At 37.3% G+C, this 20,290-nt stretch overlaps 1 protein-coding gene across 2 annotated transcripts in view; it reads right to left on the reverse strand.

Moving 5' to 3' along the window:
* Cps1 (carbamoyl-phosphate synthase 1) overlaps positions 1-20,290 on the reverse strand; it is a 187,014-nt gene that overhangs the window by 52,311 nt on the left and 114,413 nt on the right. For both annotated transcript variants that reach the window (XM_059278327.1, XM_059278328.1), the window contains 7 exons: positions 19,725-19,882; positions 18,071-18,199; positions 15,333-15,477; positions 13,652-13,862; positions 12,044-12,242; positions 10,003-10,179; positions 6,730-6,848 (listed from right to left, as the gene is read on the reverse strand). In XM_059278327.1, the coding sequence (XP_059134310.1) occupies positions 6,730-6,848; positions 10,003-10,179; positions 12,044-12,242; positions 13,652-13,862; positions 15,333-15,477; positions 18,071-18,199; positions 19,725-19,882 (1,138 nt within the window). The remainder of the gene's footprint in view (positions 1-6,729; positions 6,849-10,002; positions 10,180-12,043; positions 12,243-13,651; positions 13,863-15,332; positions 15,478-18,070; positions 18,200-19,724; positions 19,883-20,290) is intronic.

The following is a 20,290-nucleotide window of genomic DNA, read 5'->3' on the forward strand; positions in this document are numbered from 1 at the left end:
TAATAAATGAGGTTTTTTTCAGGACATTAAATATTTTGTGTAAATTTTTGTGTCATGTGTAATTAAATAGACTCAGTTAAAATTAAGAGAATCATATTATTTCAATGAGATCACTTAAAATGGCCTATCTCATCACATAAAACATAAAAGCAAGGTAAAAATATAATGCATTTTTGTATTAGTTTTGAGACATAAAATTTCCCATAGCAATATTCCTGTTTTAAAGAAAAATATTCTTGCTTCAAATTTATTATTCTCAAAGAACGTCATCATAACCAGGCAAGATGGCACACACCTGTAATCCCAGCACCTCGGAGGCAGAGGCAGGAATGTCAGATCAAGGCCACCCTCAGCCACCTGGTGAGTTCAAAGCAAGCCAAGGCTTCCTGCAATACTGTCTCAGAAAATCAAAAGAACAAAGGAAAAAAAAATTAAAAAAAAATGTTCATCATATAGGTAGCTAGGAATATGAAGATGAAAGACACAGAATAGTAAAACGTCATGACTGGAAAAGTGGATTTCCTGTCATGTTTAACACTTAAATTGTTACATATTCAGCAACTTGTATGTCAGCCTAGTACAGTAAGAAAGGAGCATTTGCTATAATTAGGATTAAATTAAGAAATACAGTAAGTTGGTACTACTGTGAAGGGACATTTCCCGGGAACCAAATTAGGGGTTTACACTAAATTATCCTATTGCTCACATCCTGTTCTACATCCAAAAGAATAAATAGTATTATAAATGGATGTCATTCTAAAATATACAAATTATACAGGCAAATATGTTATATTTATATATGTTTCCCTGAATTACTTCTATATTTAATATTTTAACCCAGAAATTACAAATTAATACCAGGATCTAAAGCAGAGACATTCTCATTCTTATGTCTAAGTAATAACAATGCTTGGGTGACACTTTCCCTTGAAAAGTTCAATCAAACGTAAGCACAAAGTGTTCCTGTCTGATTTTGCCATGCCTTGTGAGCAAGTTAAATAAAAAGTCAATAGAAACTAGCATGTGTAGGAGAGGGCATTCAAAGGGACTGTTCCAGCTAAGGTGACACCTGCATTATTACATCAGCCAGAAGTTTGTGGCTGCAGGGAAAGGGCCAACTTTACTGAGCTCAATTTAGCACTTGAATGCCCAAGCAGAACTCACTAGGCTTGCCCGAGATTGTCTCCCTAAGCAATAGGCATGCCTGTGATTTTTCAGCACCTACCAATGGGCATACTTTATCACGCACACATAGTAAAGTTCAGATGGAAACTGGACCCTTGAAAATTGTGCTTTCCCCTTCTTTAGTACGTTGACTATAGCAGTAAGGGGCGATGAGATGAAAGGGAAAGAGAATATTAATATTATCAGAATTGGCTTAGCATGAAAATCATAGAAGCCCATAGAATATTGAATAAAAGTAATGTCTGTCTTTCCCAGGAACCGATAGCAAATTTACGTCAATCTTCCATAGAAAAATAAATCCAAATCTTAGCTTCTAAAGTTTGCGTGGTCTAAAATATATCTCACTGGGTCTATACACTATTTTCAAACATCTAAAAGTGGTGGAAAACAAATTCCTTTAAACAGTTATCACTAACCAAGGCATAAAAGCCAGAGGGAAAAATGGACCATTCCAGGAAAACTGCCATTGCCATAAATTATGTGACACCTTCCATCTGGTGACGTAACGTGGACAGGCTATCTCTCCTTTAAAACACTCACTTAAAAAACTGTAAGGCTTAATGCAGCTCTGTTGTAGCCAGCTTTTATTAATGTAACATTCTTTAACTTAGGCAGGTGAAATAACATCCTTGAAGAGCTTATATTAGAAATAGCTAATGAGTCCAGAAGAATAATGTTTGGAAATACACAATTTTAGAGTAACAGACAGAGGATAGGGAAGGGCTAATTTTTTTTCTGACCTGTATATATTTATATAAATGGTATGATTGCCTTTTAACTGAAAATTGTCCAATTCAATTTGATGCTATAAATAAAATGTTTGGGGCAATAAGGTCTTAAAATAGTTCCTGCTCACAAATGAGCCTTCTTATATTTTTCCTTTCTTCTTTAGTTATAGCAATGTCATTCCAGCTAAGTGATCTTTAAGACTGTGTTTATCCAGTCATTGCTAATACAATTAAAATATTTATCATAGGTGCTGGTTTATGGTGATAACTACCATGCCTCTATTGGCAAATGTACCTCTGCTGGAGGTTTTTATTGCATGTAGTCTTAGTTATTCCAGATGGTACCTAACACACCTGTTCATACCCATAAACATATGTGCGTCTTTGTCTGTGTGTGCATGTTTAATTTCACTAGAAATTCAAAAAGTCTTAACTTCTCAAATTCCTTGCAATAATCTATCATTCTATCAATGATCTATCAATGTGCAGTTAATAGGTATATTTGAGAAGTACTGGACCTCCAAATTACAGTTCAAATGCATATTCGTGCGTTGGGGGGGGGATGGAGGGTGGGTGGGGGGTGCATCCTACATAACATAATTCATAGCACATTCAGTAAAGAGAAACCATTCAAAGTCTAAACAAATAATTCACATCAATGGTGTTACCTTGTGTTGACTAATGTCAGTGTACCATTTGTTAATTTGATAAACTTCCCTAACATCTTCTTCAGCAGCAATTAAACAATTAAAGGCAAAATGAAAGTCAGTGAAGAGAAGTGGAAAAGGGAAAATTTGGGCTGAAGCTGCCTAAATAATGGCTGTCATCTTGATTAGTAAACACGGATGTGGTTTTCAAAGTATCATATATGTCATCATTTCTATGCTCATGGATTGATTACAATGATCAGAACTGAGTACTGATAAGGTAAACACTTAGGGTTAAGACACTGAGCCCAAGGGGTCAAGACACCACAAGAACAGGCCCACAGAGTCAACTAACAAGGGCTCATAGGGGCTCACAGAGACTGAAACAACAATCACGGAGCCTGTATGGTTCTGACCTATGTCCTCCACATATATGTTATGGTCGTGTAGCTTGAATTCCCGTGGGACTCCTAACAGCGGGAGCAGGGACTGTCTCTGACTCTTTTGCCTGCTTTGGGGACCCTTTTCCTCCTACTGGTCTTGCCTCATCCAACCTCAGTATGAGGAGATGTGCCTAGTTTTATTATAACTTGATATGCCATGTTTAGTTGATCTCCCCGGAATGACTGCCTTTTTCTGAAAGGAAAGAAGGAGAGGATCTGGGAGAGAGGGAATGTGGGAAAGAGGTGGAAGGGATTGGGAGTATAGGAGGAGGGGAAACTGCAGTTGGGATATAATATATGATAGAAGAATAGATGAGAGAGATAGATGAGAGAGAGACAGAGACAGAGACAGAGAGACACAGAGAGGCAGAGGAGAAAGAAAAAAATAAAATTAAGATCTGGGGGCGGGGAAAAGACACTGAACCTATTACCACAACACATTTCACCTCAAATGACGGCACTGATGAAGGCTTAGACTTCACACCCCATGTTTCACACTACCCTTCATGGAAGGAGGATCCCTTGCTGTAATCCTCACATTACTTATTTCTATAACTTGCACCTTGCTTCAGTCACTTGGCACTCGTCCCTCTCGGCGGGCATCCACACATATTCTAAATACATGAGTACACTGCATTGGAGAGTTGAGTGAAATTCCAAATTCCACTTTAGAAGACCATGTAAAAACTGCCCACAAGTTTGAGTGATGTTTATTGTCCTCTCCAAATTTGTTTATTGGATTTTAGAACTTTACAGCATGACTAACTGTAGAGACGAATTTGGGCTTGTCATCATAATGGATTGGTCCTTGGTGATGATTGTGTTTGTATCACCAACATGACTTCCTTAAAAATAGGTCTATTGTTAAAACAGATGGCAATGTATCAGAAACAAAATTAAAGAATGACACATGGTAGACTACATCAGCAAATTCCAAGTGTATCTCTTAAAAATGAACCTTTAAATGCATATATTCTAAAGTCATTTACAGTTGTTATTTCAAGAGGAAAAAGAAAAACTCTCCTTGGGCACTTGACATGTGCTAGGAAACCTTGATTCTTTTACTATTTGAGCTTCATGACCAAAACTATTATGCATACATTAGCAGGAAGAATATGAATCCAGAGTAAGTAGTGAACCCATAATTCCACAGTGGGTAGATAGTATAGTAAGCTAATCTATATGGCCCCACAGCCTGGATGTCTTTGATACATAAGAACAAGGTTAAACAACCCATGACAAGTATTCTATATTTATCCTCTGTTCATGTTTCTCCTCTTCTCCCAAGTGAGAGACCCTTGCCGTCTATTTCCCCAGAAATCTACATGAAAATTGCAAAAGGATTTGTGCACATGGGCACCAGAGATATGCGGAGGCAGGAAAATTTTGGAGTCCTCTCAACATACATCAAATAAATAAATACCTCCTGGGCCCACATCCAAAGTCAGATTTCCAACATGGGAACAGTTAAGATTTTAAAACAAAGTAAACCACGAACAAATGAAAATGTAAAAGAACAACTGGTCTTTCTAACCCTTATCCAAACTGGCAACGTGTCAGTCTACTCCTTGATGTCAACTAGCGATAAGGTGTTTCTGTTGTTTTGGGAATTATGCATAATTTGAGAACTAAACCTTTCTGGACATTTAATAGCTTCTAAGGAAATAAAAGACCTCATAGCCCAGGATAATGCTAAGAACAATCAAAACAGGGCCAGACAACTTGAGTCTCAAACACTTAGAATCAGTCAACTTTAATATCCTTTTGACTTCAGACCCTTATATTCCATAGTAGAATTGAGACAGACAGCCTCAGTGGCCATCCAGCCTTCTTATTTATGAAACATTTCTAACAATCACCACATTGCTATGTGTTAAGTCAGTGGAACTCAAAAAGAAAGTGAACAGTCTCAGATAATTAAAACAAAATTCAGGTTTACTGCATTTTGAGCCTCAAGCTATAATAAGCATCAAAACATATTTACACAATGATAGATAATGTTTTAGAACCTTTAAAATTATTTAAAAAGCTCTATGATAGCTTTATGCAGATCATTATGCACAAAGAAAAGAATATTTAATTACTAATGTGCTTATATCAGAAAATGGAAACTAAAAATGTCGACTTGACAGCAAGAATCTGCAACAGAATCTGAAGTCAAAGATGATAGTTTTAAGATGCCTAGAGCAGTGAGCTAGTTCTTCTCCAAACACCTGTTTTCTATCAATATACACCTATTTCTTCTTCGTTGGAATCTTAACCTGAGTTCTGGCTGGAACAAAAACTATTCAGTTAAAAGATTAAATTTGCCCCCAAATCAGACTGTCTATCAAGTTCACACTTCAATCACAGTATCTGGATTCTCCACTCACTCGAAGTCTGTTTGGCATACTGTGAGTTTCTAGCGCCCCCGTGTGGTTTCACTGGAGTGCTTGCATAGGCTTTTGAAATCTGTTGTCTAAAACAGAACAGTGAAACAGGCTATATAGCTCAACATGGAAGTTCTACTGGTGTCGTAAACCAAGCAAAGAAACCCTAAGTCAGCAAAATCCTTAGACAAATGTATAGGCTCCATTCTGTCAAATTTGCTGACTACTGTTCATTTTACACACGCTCTTAAAAGGATGGCTACCAGCAACAGTGGTCAGTCTCACCTTTGTTTGGCAAAACCCCTGTGTACAAAATCGAGATTTTAACATGGATAATTATTACATAGATTTTTTTCAAAGACTAATGTTATTTATTCCAAAAGAAAATCAGGTGTTTCGCTGCCTGCTGTTATGTGAACACTTCAATTAGGCAATGTAACAACCCTGCTATCTGTTGTCCTTGCTAAACAAATGAGCAACCCACCTTCTGGGTCTCCTATTGTCCTCAACTTTTTATATAATTAAATTGTGTGCATTTCCCCCAAGTCATTTGAAAAGAATTTATACTACCAAATCTTTCTGTCTCTAAATATATCGCTAGGCTTGGCGATAATTTCTTTCTAATATTAGTATCTTTCGGTGTATTAGAGAAAGAAGCCAAAAATGACCTTACATCTCAATTTGATACTAGATGTTCCTCTTTCCAAAGATGTGTGTGTAAAATTTATCTAACCCATGGGCAGTCTTCAAATACAAAAAAATAAAAGAATAAATTTTAAATATCTGACATTGTCAGAATATTCTTAACATGAAATGAATTTTGTAAATAACTGGCCATGAGGAAATAAAAATTGAAAACTAGTCAGAGGTAAAGAGACTGTTGACAGACACATGAGAGTGGCTTATTTATATGCAGAAATGAAAGTCCTCATGTTAAAAATATCAGTAGAATACAAGAGGAATAAATTCTCTATCAATACATAGCAATTTGTAGGTTAATATTAAAAGCAGAACTAGGCTTCAAAACTGAAAAGAAAATGTACATAAAACTGAAATATTGCTTGTTGAATTTCTGATTAACAATATGTAAATTAATACACATTTATAGATGTATACTAATTATTCCGAGCTCAAAAAATTTAGTTAAAAAACACACTGATGTCAACAATGAAAGTAGAAATGACTCAAAATATTAATAAACGCCTTTCAAAACGTATCTGAGAAGCCACCCGTCATCTCTGGGCAAAAGCTACCATTTCCTAATGTTGTCTGAAGCAGACTTTTGACTAACTGTATAAGAAGACCACTCACAAAGTGCACCAGAAATATGTAGACTGGTTCGAAACACTCCTCTTACCTGTTGAGTCCTTTCAGGGTCTTGTCCATGTTTAAAATGTCTCGCATCTTATACAAAAACCACTTGTCAATGGATGTGAGCTTCACAATTTCATCGAGGGACATGTTGTTTTCCAAGGCCTGCCAGAAGAAGAGCAAACATTTTCCTTGGCAATCATTTTCTAAATGCCTTATTCAGTTGGAAACGTAAGAGCTGTTCCTTTCCATGTTACTACAGAGCCTGGGGCCAAGCTACCAACGGAGATATGAGACTGAATCATTTGTGTTCCTTGACATAAACTTGGGGTGCTGTTATCTGCACCCACAAGTGGCATACAGGGGCAATACTTTGAGTCGCAAAAATTGTGTGTGCTCAGAACAGTCTTGAAAAGTCCTATCTCCTCCTACTTAGTTGACAAGGTTATTATTTCCTAAACTATTTGTAATTAAGAAGGATCAAATTACATCATAATCCTAACTCTACAGGCAGCTCCCACCATTTTCGTAAGCTCACTTTAACAATTTCTCATAAGTAAAATGCTAACTACTCATTGAGCTGAATGCACTAGCAAAAATAGATAACTCTCAGACCAAATATTTCACACTCAAAATGTGCCCATTGCTATTTTTATATTTATGCAAATGGACACATACCCAGTAAAAAATAATAACATCTAATATCTACTTCAAGACTATTTTAGAGTGACACTTTCTATTTTTAAACTCAGAAGAGAAATGCATGTAACTAGTAACTCTGCTGTTACATTCAAATCAATAAATCTTAGTTTTCTAAGATTTCTAAGTCAGAAAGTCCATGACTGTAAGCTTTAAGCTATAGCATGATTCTCAATACACTTGATTAGAACATAACATTTTTTTTTTTTTTGGTTTTTCGAGACAGAGTTTCTCTGTGTAGTTTTGCTCCTTTCCTGGAACTCACTTTGTAGACCAGGCTGGCCTCGAACTCACAGAGATCTGCTTGCCTCTGCCTCCTGAGTGCTGGGATTAAAGGCGTGCGCCACCATGAACATAATAACATTTAATGAAAACACTCAAAGTCATGTTCATTTTTTAACTTTATTCCTATTACTCTTAGTAATTCACAAAAATCCCAGCCATATCGTTAAGATCTACATTGATCATATTTCCTAAGAGATTAAAAGCTGCCAGCCATTAATAATATAAGGTGCATAGAAAGTAAGTCACTCATACCTTTTACAGATCAAATAAAGATTACACCTGATGATGCGAAATGAACAAGGGCCTAGAATCTGATACCCATTTCCCTCCGAGGAAGGAGAGCCTACAGTCAGACCCTGCTTCCATCACGAAGCAAGCCTGTGAGTCTTGAGACTTCATCTTTCCACACTGTGACTATGCCGTGTCACCCCACTGTAATGAAGTCTATGATGACCCCAAACACAGGTGAGGGTGCTCAAATGTTCCCCCCAAATCAAAACTAATGCCCTGCATTCTCCCCAAATCAAAAGAGGTAATGATCCAGTCATCCTGAAATAAGACTGCCGCAGAAGCCAGACCTCAGAGTGTGTTGCCCTTTTTGGAGAATCATGAAAGCAGGTGGGGATTTACACCCGCCCTTCATTTTTTTTCCCTTTCAGCCCTGCACTGTCCTTACATTCTTTGTCAAAATCACCAAGTTCATGGTTGCTGTGGCTATGAACAGTAATGATGGCCTCTAACAAACAGAAATCAGTTCCTTGTCCCAGCACTCTGGCAGACAATAATTTATATCCCCAAGCCTGCACTTTGGGCTTGTACACAGCGTGCTCTGTGCAGAATGAACCTCCACACATTTGCCCTGCGTTCCCATCCTTTGTAAGTCTGTTAGGAAAGAATGAGAGATTTCCCTGAGTTTTACAGCCTGGCTGGGAACTAGGAAATGCTTTCCTTTTTCATCTGCTTGAAGTAACAGAAACATGATTGCTAGACTCAAGAAAAAAAATCCATTTACTGCTCTTCCCCAGGGGAAAAAAATGAATATCTATATATAGATATATAGATATGTATTTACACATCCACACCCACACATATGAATGTCACAGATTGCTTTTTAAATAAAAGACTAAAAAAGGAACAATAAATACAGTCAAAGGGCCTTCCAGAAAAATCTCACTTTGTTGTTGCACCCCAACACTCCCGAAAAACATCAGTTTTGAAATTCAAGACTAAAAAGTATATATCAAAGATAGTAGTCTCTCCCAGAAGTTCAACAAGACTTAACTATTTTACGAGTAGAAACCATGAGAATGAGGAGAGTTATATCAGACGCTATGAGAGAAATATTCCTATTTCATCGGCTCTCTGCAGGACTGTCCCTAAATGCTCCTGAGTTGCAGTGACTTCAAATCATAAACTGCATTTTTTTTTCTGTTACTACAAAGGCATTCTGTAAGTCAGATTTCTTCTTTAAAGATAAAATTCATATTTTCACTAGCTCATCCCACATGTACACACACAGAAAATGGCCGAGGGAGCTTTGTGGACCCAGTGTGGTTTGACACTGTTGGAGGATTAATGCCTGTGCTTCCTTAAATGTCAAAAAGCCATTGAGGGATTTCTGACCAGACAGATTCCAGCTGCCCAAGTCACCTTTCATAAAATCAGATGAACTGAAACTTCAAAACTCTAAGCACAGTCAATATGAATGGAGATTAAAGTGGCACCTCATTTGCATGAAAAGGAACTAGGAGATGGAAGTGAGAAACGCAGGGCTTTTTGTTCTAAAAGTAACACCAATAAGATAATTACATGGAAAATCCTACTGTCAGTCTAGATAGCCTGATGTTTAAACACAGAAAAAAAACAAAAGGGGTTATGTCAGGCAGGGTCTTTGGTCGGATGTGCTATATGATACCAATGTATGGATCTCCTCTCTAAATACAGTTGCATGCATTTTCAAGAAACATTGACAAAGGTTACAAGAAAGGACAAATCAGTACTATAAAATCTTAAAGAACCGGTGCTGTGTATACTAAAAGGATGGGCCATTTTGCCTGTGTGGTTATCTTTTAAAAGCGCAATGTGCCCTCAGGTCCAAGCTTCGAGCTATATTTAAAAAAGTATATACACATTTTATTACTCAATTAGAAGAATGTCTAATGAAATTCAGAGAGTGTGTATGAGAGAGATCAGAGAGAGGTGTGTTTATATGTGTGTGAGAGTGACAGAGTACAAGCACAGATGTGTGATGACACAGAGGTCAGAAGACACTTTGCAACTGTTTGCCGAGCTGACCAAATTTCGAGGCCATTCCAGGAACCTCACCCCACATTACCTTAGCAATGGCGTAGATGCGAGTGCTGGAGGGTTCAGAGAGCTCTTTCCTGAGATCCAGGTTTGCTGGCCATTCCTTATTCATTGGGAGACGGGGAGTGAACCCATCCACAGATGGGTGGCACATCCTCAAAGCCTTCTGGAAACTTTCCTCAAAGGTACGACCAATGGCCATGACCTGGAATACACATGAAAGAGCTTATATTGAAAGAACAAGGTCACATATTTTTAACTTCTGACTAAATTAGGAGTGTAATATTTTCCAAAAACTTGATAACCGCAAAAAAATTCTGAGAGTATCGGTAGATTTTGAGGTTCTGTTTCTTATTTCCTTTTCCCTTTTTTCCATGCTTTTTAATGTAATGAACCCTTAACATTTTACTTGTTTTTTTAGCAGCCAGTGAATGTAGCTGTATTTCCTGAGAGTAAGGAAAATATTGCCTGTGCCTGTTTTGAAACATAATAGTATTAAAATGAACAAATAGCTAGGGCATAGGGACCCTCCCCTTAAAAGACCGCAAGTCCTTCAGAATAGAGAGCAAATAAGGAGAAAAAAACATATTAATACAAAAACAGCTTATTTTAAGAGTATCAGTCAGGATCCATGATAGCTTGGCTTTTCTATAGTATTAATATTAGTAGACCACTAAGAATCATAACAAATACAGATAGGTTACGATTTTTAAATGTAGGTGGAGAATAAATTCCGCCATGACAAATTCTATGTGTCTTTTTACAATCTTTATAGCTAATTGTATCCAAAAAAATGGAATAATTTAGTCTAAACCAATTGGTACAAAACATAATTTAATCTGGCCTTTCAACCTACCAAGTTATGTTAGTGGATGAACACTGTCTTTGAATCTCTCCCTGGAACAGTAGATGGCTATATGATTTTCGGTTCCAGTTTAAAATATCAGTGGTTATAACACTACCTTGAGTAAGCTTTCACGATTATCACATTAATGATAGATTAGGAAATTGTTGTGACAACTGTGTGAAAAAAATACATATTCCAATATCACTAATTCCCAGCAAACAACCTTTGTTCCACTGTCCCAAATGTAATTAGAAGTAAGGGGAGATTCCTGAGAGCATGGGTAAACAAAGTATCAGGACCTTTCAGTTCAGGGGAAGGAGATCAATATTCCACTGTGCTTGCTCAGTTTGGAATTGTCGCCCTTGAAGGCTTGTGAAAGCAAATGGAGTCTGCCTGTCTCCTATACAGATGGGAAAATTGTGCAGTATAAGAAAATGAAAGCCACAGTTCACATGAATGGACTAAAGTCAAGTAACTGACTTCAAACCAGATGTGATTTTGGATCACTGCACTATTTGTTGTGTGGTGTTTGTATGTACGATATATTTATGCATTAGCTTGTAGGTGTGTGGCGTGTACTTGCTGATCCATGTGCTGTGGATGCCAGAGCTTGATATTGAGACGACTCACAATTGCTTCTCCATATTAGTGTTTGATACAAGATCTCTCACTGAACCTGGAGCTTGCCATTTAGCTGAATTGGGTGGGCAGGGAGCCTCTGGCCAGGGGACAGCCAATCTGCCTGTCTCCACCCTTCCTCCTTCTTCCCAACACTATCCCACCCAGTAATGGAATTACGTGTACACACCATCACACCTGACATTTTGTGGGTGCTGAGGATGCAAATCAGGTCTTCCTACTTGTGCAAAAAAAGTTTTACCCACTAACTATCTTGCCAGCCCTTATACTATCTTTTATACTGTTTTATTTCTAGATTTGGTTAAAAAACAAATTTCATCTCAGCTGTATCTATATATACCTATGATATATATTCTTACCTTTGTATGGAACTCTGAATCCACAAAAATATCATGCAATAAAGAACATACTAAATCTCAAAAGGAGAGATAGTAAAACACTAAAGAGGAGATGAAACTCCCACATGTTCTCCAGCCAGGAACCCAATATCCAATCAACCCTATGACTTTCAGTGGTATTAAGGAGTTGACAAGATTACTGAAACTGAATATAATGTGAGTGGAATACTAAATCCTGGACTCACCTCGCCTACACTTTTCATTGAGCTACCAATTCGGCTGGATGTTCCATGAAAACGGTCAAGATCCCAGCGAGGAATCTTGGTTACCATGTAATCCAGGCTGGGCTCGAAGCAGGCTGATGTCTTACCAGATACCACATTCTTGATTTCTGGAAGTGGGATTCCTAGAGCAATCTTTGCCGCAATGAATGCCAGTGGGTAGCTGTGATGCAGGAGACATAGATATTTTATCTCTGTTTTCTTTTTTTTTTTTTTAATTTGAGCAATAAGTACTGAAACAACTCCAAACATGAACAAATCTTTCTTTAAAATCCCAGCATTAGTCTACTTCAAGGTATAAGACACGTGTGATTTTGGCCCTGTATAAATATTTACTAGCCACTTACAAAATAATTTGATGGATGATAAAGCATACAGCAGTAGAGAATTCACTCTTAAGCCCAGTTTGTATAGCTACAGCCTCCAGCTTTCATCCCTTCAACACAAAAATCAATAGGTTTCTTGATAAATAAGATTTCCCACCTCCTCTACCTGCGTTCAACGTCCACTCAGATTAGAATCTGCAAAATGTTCTCTGAGAAAACACACGTAGCTATCTGTATCTAAGTAGACAGCTGGAGCTAGGGTGTATTGTAAATGGCAGGGAAATATGGACTCACAAGTTTGAGCTCTCATTCTGTCTCCAAATATTTGAACTTTGGGCTCTTGTAAAAACTAATCCTCTAGAAACATGGCTATCCTCTGGCATGTCAGTTCAGATGATTTTATTTGATAAAAATAACTCATAGAACTAGATACGAGTTATTTAGTACAAGTTCATATCTAATAGGAAGAAAACTGAAGGAGGTAAGTGCTATGCCCAAACTCATGTCAGTTGATGAATCAAGCAAGAAGACGGGTCTTCTGACTCATGCACAGAGCGCTACAACCTTGCACCACTGTGTAGCTACATGAAAATACTAAGGAAGCAAATATTTTCTTCATTTAAATGTCATAAAACTTAAATGCCAGAGGCTAAAAAATAGCATTAGAAATGAGAGGCTTTATTTACTTTCCTTCCAATTATGCTTGCTAGCCTCTGTTAAATGGACATCGAACTTACTTATTTGGTTGTAACATTTATCCATGGAAAGATCCTACATTGTTAAAAATTGTGTGAATTTTTTAAACTGTTAATTATAAGCTGATGGATAATGTTGTATGTTTTATTGTGTACATTTCTAAAATCAAAATAATCTTGAGTTAAATAAAGTATATTTTATCAACCACTTGTATAGGCAATTAAAAACTAAAATTAAAGATCAATGTTCACTTTTTCACAACATCTGCAAAGTGCAATTAAGAAGCATATTTTTCGCAACCTGATTTGACCAGCCAGATTTTGATTGGTTTATGATTAGCCAGCAAACAAAGTCAGCTAGCAATATCATTTGTTTCAATACAGCAGTGAGCTCATTAATAACCATGTCTTTGGGGTTCTCTAAATGTTCTGGAGCTAGCACACAGGAAGTGGGGGGGTATATTTTACAGAATGGTCTTCCACTAGCAGTCACTTTCCCACTTCTACCTGCAAAGAAATTGCAAACCTGTGATCAATCATTCTGGTCTTACCCAGTGGCCTTGGAAGCCAGGGCAGAGCTCCGGGACAGCCTGGCATTCACTTCAATGATGCAGTACTCCATGGAAGTAGGATGAAGAGCAAACTGAATGTTACACTCGCCCACAATGCCCAAGTGGCGAACAACATTGACTGATGTGCGTCTCAGCATCTGGAACTCTGCATTGGAGAGTGTCTGGGCAGGGGCCACAACAACTGAATCACCTGTTAACACAAGCAGCACTCATTATTTGGTGGCATATTTTAATGACCAACTTGAATGACTTAATGTATGTCATTAAATGATAGAGGGCACAGAGTAAGCTAAAGATTTCAAGAAAGGTTTAAAATTAATATTCACATTCATATGAGTGAGACATCAGGTATTCTTCATAATTCTTGTTTTGCCTATGTGATTGATACCTTAGTTATGAAAACCCGCCTAACTTCTGCCACATTCATCTAACTGGTAAAGCTTAATTATCAGCTTACTAGATTTTCATCAGTCCCTTCAGCTGCTCTTTCATCTCAAATTGTCTCTCAAGTTTTTCCTTCCAAAGAATATTCTCTCCTTGCATCTTGACTTGTTCAACCCTCTCTTTTCTCTCTTCCCATTCTTATTCTTCTCAAACAGGAGGCCTTTGAATCTTCGGTCCCAGCGTCCTATTCTCCTACCTTCTACATGCGGATATACTCAGTAACCCTCTCCTCAAGAAACCCATTTCCAGCTTTGTCAGACACACAAACTTTTCATTCTCCTCATCACTAAACATCTTGGAAGTTTGTCAAGTTTCATATCCCTCCTTATCATATAATCCCATTCCATATGGGTTCCATAACTTGATGTATCTAATTTTTCTTCTTGAACTTCTAAAAACCCAAATTAAATCTTCATTCTTGACCTAGCATAGGAATTAATACTTCCACAAAGAAAGCTCTTTTGTAAAATAAGTTCTTGCATTGCCCTACATGATATTATTCCAGCTAAATTTCCTTCTAGCTTTCTATTTATCCCCCTTGCTTCAACACTAATTCTCTTTATCCTGCCCTAGAAATTGAATTGTTTTCCATCGTATCAAAATTTGACCCTCTTCTCACCTCTTTCTATGCCTATATCATTAAAATGGTGTGTGTGTCTCTAGTTTCAATCATTTCTTCTACACTAAATGATTTCCAATGACTTTGTGTCAACTTTTAATTTCTGTATTCTCACGTATCCCATTCTAGAGTCCCAACTCCTTTCTCCGAAGTTCCTACCACATCTTCAGCTTAGCATTTCTGGAATGTAAGTTATCATCTTTGTCCTCTAGAGCCAATTAGTTTATCTTGATAAAAACTTGTTTTCATCATTGTTGAGACTATTTTCTCAATCACTTGGAGACTAGCACATCAGTGTGTTTTAAGGCTTTGCGGGCTGGCTTTACTTTCAAACACTGTCATAGCTTTCACTCAAATTCATTGCTTATCTGACTTTCCCCAGTTAAACTCAGGATAATAATATCCACCTTACTGAAGAGGGATTGTGTGAATTCCAAACCAAAAATGAGACTATGTACAATGCTATAAAATACTATGTATAAATGTTAAGTGTTATCATTAGTCTGTCAGCTAAGAGTGGTAAAGTACTTTATAGAGGTTGCTATGGTGATCAGAGTCTTGAGCCAAAGGCATAATTCTTATAGATTCTTTGCCTACCTGTGTGAACACCCATGGCATCAACATTTTCCATGTTACAGACAGTAACACAGTTATCATCCGCATCTCGGACAACTTCATATTCTATTTCTTTCCAACCTGTCACTGACCTCTCCACCAGAATCTGGTTAGTCATAGCGAACGCCTGGAAATTGATGACACAGATACCCAAGAGTTAAGGAAAGGCACTGGTTTAAATAAGGACATCAAAGAAAGTGCTCTGACCCAAATCCTGGTCAGCACTAAAGTCTTAAACCGCATCTCCATTCTCCCCCACCTTCTAGAAGGCGTAGGGTGTCAGAAAATCAGTGAGACCAGGAATAGTATCCTGCAGTGAATATGCTTGATTTGGGTTATTGAGGCTTGCCATTCAAAGTGCTGATATGACATTAAATCAAACTAATTTAGGAAAAAGAGAAAATAATTGAGCAATCAGGCAGAGGGAAATGAAATTATTTCAGTAGCAAGGCTTCTGTGAAGCCAGAAAATGTGATAAGTACAAATAAATGTGGAAAAATAAGTCTAAAGATTCCGGTTTTCTCTAAAATAACTGAGGGTACTTTGTACAGTGGCACACACAATAAAAGTTAGTTGGTGTTGATGAGGAAGAGAAGGGAGATGATGATGGCTGTAAACAGTTAGCCAAGATGGCATATGCAACTTGGGAATTAAAAGAATCATATGCAGCTATTATTATGGTTAATCACTGCCTAAGTGCTTAAATACTCTGAGTCGTATATCATACATGGCTGATTAGACAGATATGAATTAGTGTAATTACCATTTTATGTTTACTGCATACCCACAGTATGGTAGAATGCTGAACTCAAAATATGAAAGAGGCCATCTCTGATCTTAAGACATGTGGAGACTGACAATTGAAGACAAAAAAAAATCCCTTTGTCTCATAATATTTAATTTTGGATGTCAGTGAAATGGAAAGAACTTTCATTTCATTTCAGATTATTAGTAGGCTGTATGATGAAGTGACAACTCAATTAAATTTTCTGTGAGGTAGCTCAGCGCAGGGGTTTCTGCAACCTCAGTTGTCACCATAGACTTCAACACATGCAACTGAAAATGCGAGTCACTGCATCTGCCCATGATGAGGTTCTCAAAGCTGTTAGGACACTCTGCAGCTACTGTTAACAAATGAGTAATGATTTAATTTGTCATTTGGGTTCTTTGCAAAAAGAAGACAATCCTGAGACAGGGGGAATACGTTGTGTATTCTAGTAAACTACGATGGATATTTAAATACAAGGAAAATTGGCATCATTTCAATCCAGCTCCTAGCCTTGATTTTAAGTTTTTTAAGTCTCCAATTTTACTCCAAAGTTAACTTAAGTACCTAAATGATGCAGCCCAGCATCTAGTGGCTCTAATTAGAAACTCAAGTGAATAAAAGGACAGATTAAGATGTAATGATATGACTAATTAATCTCAAGGGGAAAAAATAAAGGTTTTTCAACAAGGAAAAGTATTCAACAACAATTGATTATTTTACCAGAATAGAAATAATTGAAAATATTTCATTCCAAAAACTGTCTTCAGACTGTAAATGCTCTATATAAAAATTGGTAATTCAGAATGCTTCATTTTATGGAGAAAATATATTTAATACAGGAGAAATGTATGCTCACTGTCACTAAGTATATTGCTAATATTAAGAATACTCATAACATATAAATATATTTTATAACTACATAAACATATTTTTGCCTTAAATGAATAACTCTGAAGTCCAGAATGGGAAAAAGAAGCTTTCATTTTAAATGTGTTGTCTTTTGCATGTATAATTTGGGCAACTTTTGAGAACAATCTAAGTTGTTAGCTTGTAAGCTTGTCACTACAAGTATTTGAGTATATTTAACTGTATTTATCTGCTTTCAAATTTCAATGTCAGCAGCTCAAAAACCTTACTTTGTGTTAGTTCAAAAGTAAGAAATGAAAGGCTATAAATTGTGTGAGACGAAGACCCCTTCCAAATGACTACATAATAACTATGTCAAATCCATCCCCACACTGCGCCGATTTCCCAAGTACAACGCATCTCCTCATTCAACGTCATTTCAGAGTACCCTGTGTAACCAGGTATGGTTCTCTAGGAAACAGAATACAGACAAACCTCTCTGGAGCAAGGTTCTGTGTGTTAATCTCCGTTTCATGGAGAATATATATATTTTTTTAGTCAAGATAGTTTTATTAAATCTCTCAAAATGCATCTAGTGATGCATGAATGTGCTTTTGCAAACTCTAAATATTCCACTCTGACTTGTGTGTCCTCACTCATTTTTTTTCAACTGAGAAGTTGATCTCCTTTGTACTTTGACACCTGCACTTTGGGGAGAGACTGTGTCCTTATCAGATTTTCTCAAAACTAATGTGAAAAATGAGGCATTTTATTCTGCTCTTCTCTTAGCCAGTAAAACATATTTTAGCAATCTGGGTGGTGTTTTAGAGTAGACTGAAATAGAGGAAGGTAGAGGTGGATTTAATGTGAATTCAGTAGCACAGTGAAAATGGATGGATAGGTAGAGTGACCACTGGTTTACCTCAAGTCATACGGGTTATGCTGTGTTCCAGTGCAAGGATTTGTGCTTGTTTATCTCTCAATGGCAGGGCCATTTGAGGATGCTTGACAGGAATAGGGAAATGGTCAGAACTTCCTCTAAGTGAAGAGGTTCATCAAATCTGCTTCTTTGGTTGGTAAGAGTATTGCTCAGAAAAACACTTACCTTTGTGCCAAGGTCCACTAAGGTCTCTTTATTGGGACAAATGCCAGAGCCTAGCCCACCCAGTGCATATGCAGACCGGATCATCACAGGGTAGCCGATGGTGTCTGCTGCCTTCAAGGCATCCTCCATCTGTGAACAAAGCAAGGATGTTGAAGCTGAAAACAAACCCCCCCCCCTCTCTCTCTCTCTCTCTCTCTCTCTCTCTCTCTCTCTCTCTCACACACACACACACACACACACACACACACACACACACTCGGGGGAACATGCAGAGCCACACTATGAGAGCCCAGACACCTAGGATAATCAGTTGAATTTCAGAGAAGGGAACATGTTCTATTATCCCCTAACGTACTTCTGAAAAATAATGTCTGAACAAAAGTTATTCTAGCGGGTGTAATTTTTTTCATGTTTATGAGGTAAATTTTAAGTTGTTTTCTAAACTCTACGTCATGGTCGAAGCAGAAATAATCATCATTTAGTTCAGAATGAAAGGTACACAGAATAACAGTTTTAGCTTCAGTTTGAAAGTCTACCATTTAAAGAAAAAAATGTGGTTTTCTATTCGAGAGTCTAACGTGGTGATAAAACAAGATGCCATTAGGAATACTATATAAAAGGAGATATTTCATTTATCAAATTTATTCTCAGAACAGTCTCTGCAGCTTGGAATTTTTTTAACTTACCGAATACAACATATGGTGGCTATATTTTTCTGTCATGGAGTATTATTACACCACCAATGGGAATGTAATTACACCTTTCCCATATGCCTGTTTCTTATCATGGGGATGCAAGGACATAATTATATCTGGCAATGAAAGTATGAATGTACGGCAAGAGCTTCCCAAAGCATTCAGGAGAGCTCATGTGGGATTGTTCTTGACTGACAGCTTTGTAGTCTGGTATGCACTTGGTAGCATCTTTTCTGAGTCAGATACACCCAGTTTTAGTCATCTCAGAATTATTGCCTCGTCCCTAAGGCTTTGCCTATTTCTACAATAGAGAGGTTGTGTTTAAAGCTTCCACCTCGCTAAATATATGTCTGAAATCAAAAATAAAGTCAGGGCGGAAAAAAACACAGCTAGTTGAATTTTCCTTGGTGATTGGTAATATCCTAAAAAATAGAAATAATGTATAATGGAAAATGAGTATAGAAAAAGTCAACCCAGATCTATACCAAAAATATACGCATCCAGGATAAGTCTTGCTGACTAAATTCATTTCACTCTTAGATGTTTATTTCCAAGAATCCAATTTTCAAGGTATTAAGACTCACACTCAACATGTGTGACTTATCCCAGGAAGACCCAAGATGAAGAGAAGGCAAAAGGCAAAAATAAGTTTGCTATCAGAAGTCAGTATCATCGCATTTTTGGTTCCAGAGATCATGGGTGCTTTAGGCTCAAACAAATGGATTCATCTCTGGGTTTGTATTTTCCACTGCACAGAGTAAAACATCAATACCTATTTCTAAAATTTTATCACTGACTGCTGTCATTAACACACAATGAGTGTCTCTGTGTTGTTAAAATATTTCTGAAGAAAACATACAAGTATAAAGATTTTAGATACAGTTATCAGGCATGATAAACCATTCTTCCTCGGTCCGAGATGAGTAATGCCCCCATATCCCAAAAACAAAGTTTCTTACTGATTCCACAGCAAAGCTGGGAGCAATCTTCTCATTGATCTCATTCAGCTTGTCTGAGAAAAGCTGCCTGTCTTCTGTGGCCATAATGGACTCAACTGATGTTCCCAGGACCTTCACACCATATTCCTTGAGCACACCCCTCTTGAATAACTCCACTCCTACAGAAGAATCAAATATATGGTTTGTATAATCTCAAACCTTATGTCTTCTTAACAGACACTGAAGATATTGTTTACAAACAAACAAAAAAAATCTGAGGGCTAGAGAAATGACTCAGAAGTTAAGAGCACTGGCTTCTCTTGCAGAAGACCAGAACTGAGTTCCCAGGACCCACAAGACAGATAACAATGGCCAGCAACTATAGTTCTAAGGGTATCTGTTGCTGCCTTCTGAAGTCCTAGGATACCAGATACTCATGTGGTACATATACACACATGCAGGCAAAATTACCCATATACGTAAAATAATTACACCTAAAAAAAATTTTTAAATAACTCTTAAGATTGCATCCAAAGAGTCATCATAGTCAATAATAGAGCAGTAAAGTCAAGTCTATACCACCATGT

Source organism: Peromyscus eremicus, chromosome 13 (assembly GCF_949786415.1).
Source record: "Peromyscus eremicus chromosome 13, PerEre_H2_v1, whole genome shotgun sequence".
Lineage (NCBI taxonomy): Eukaryota > Metazoa > Chordata > Mammalia > Rodentia > Cricetidae > Peromyscus > Peromyscus eremicus.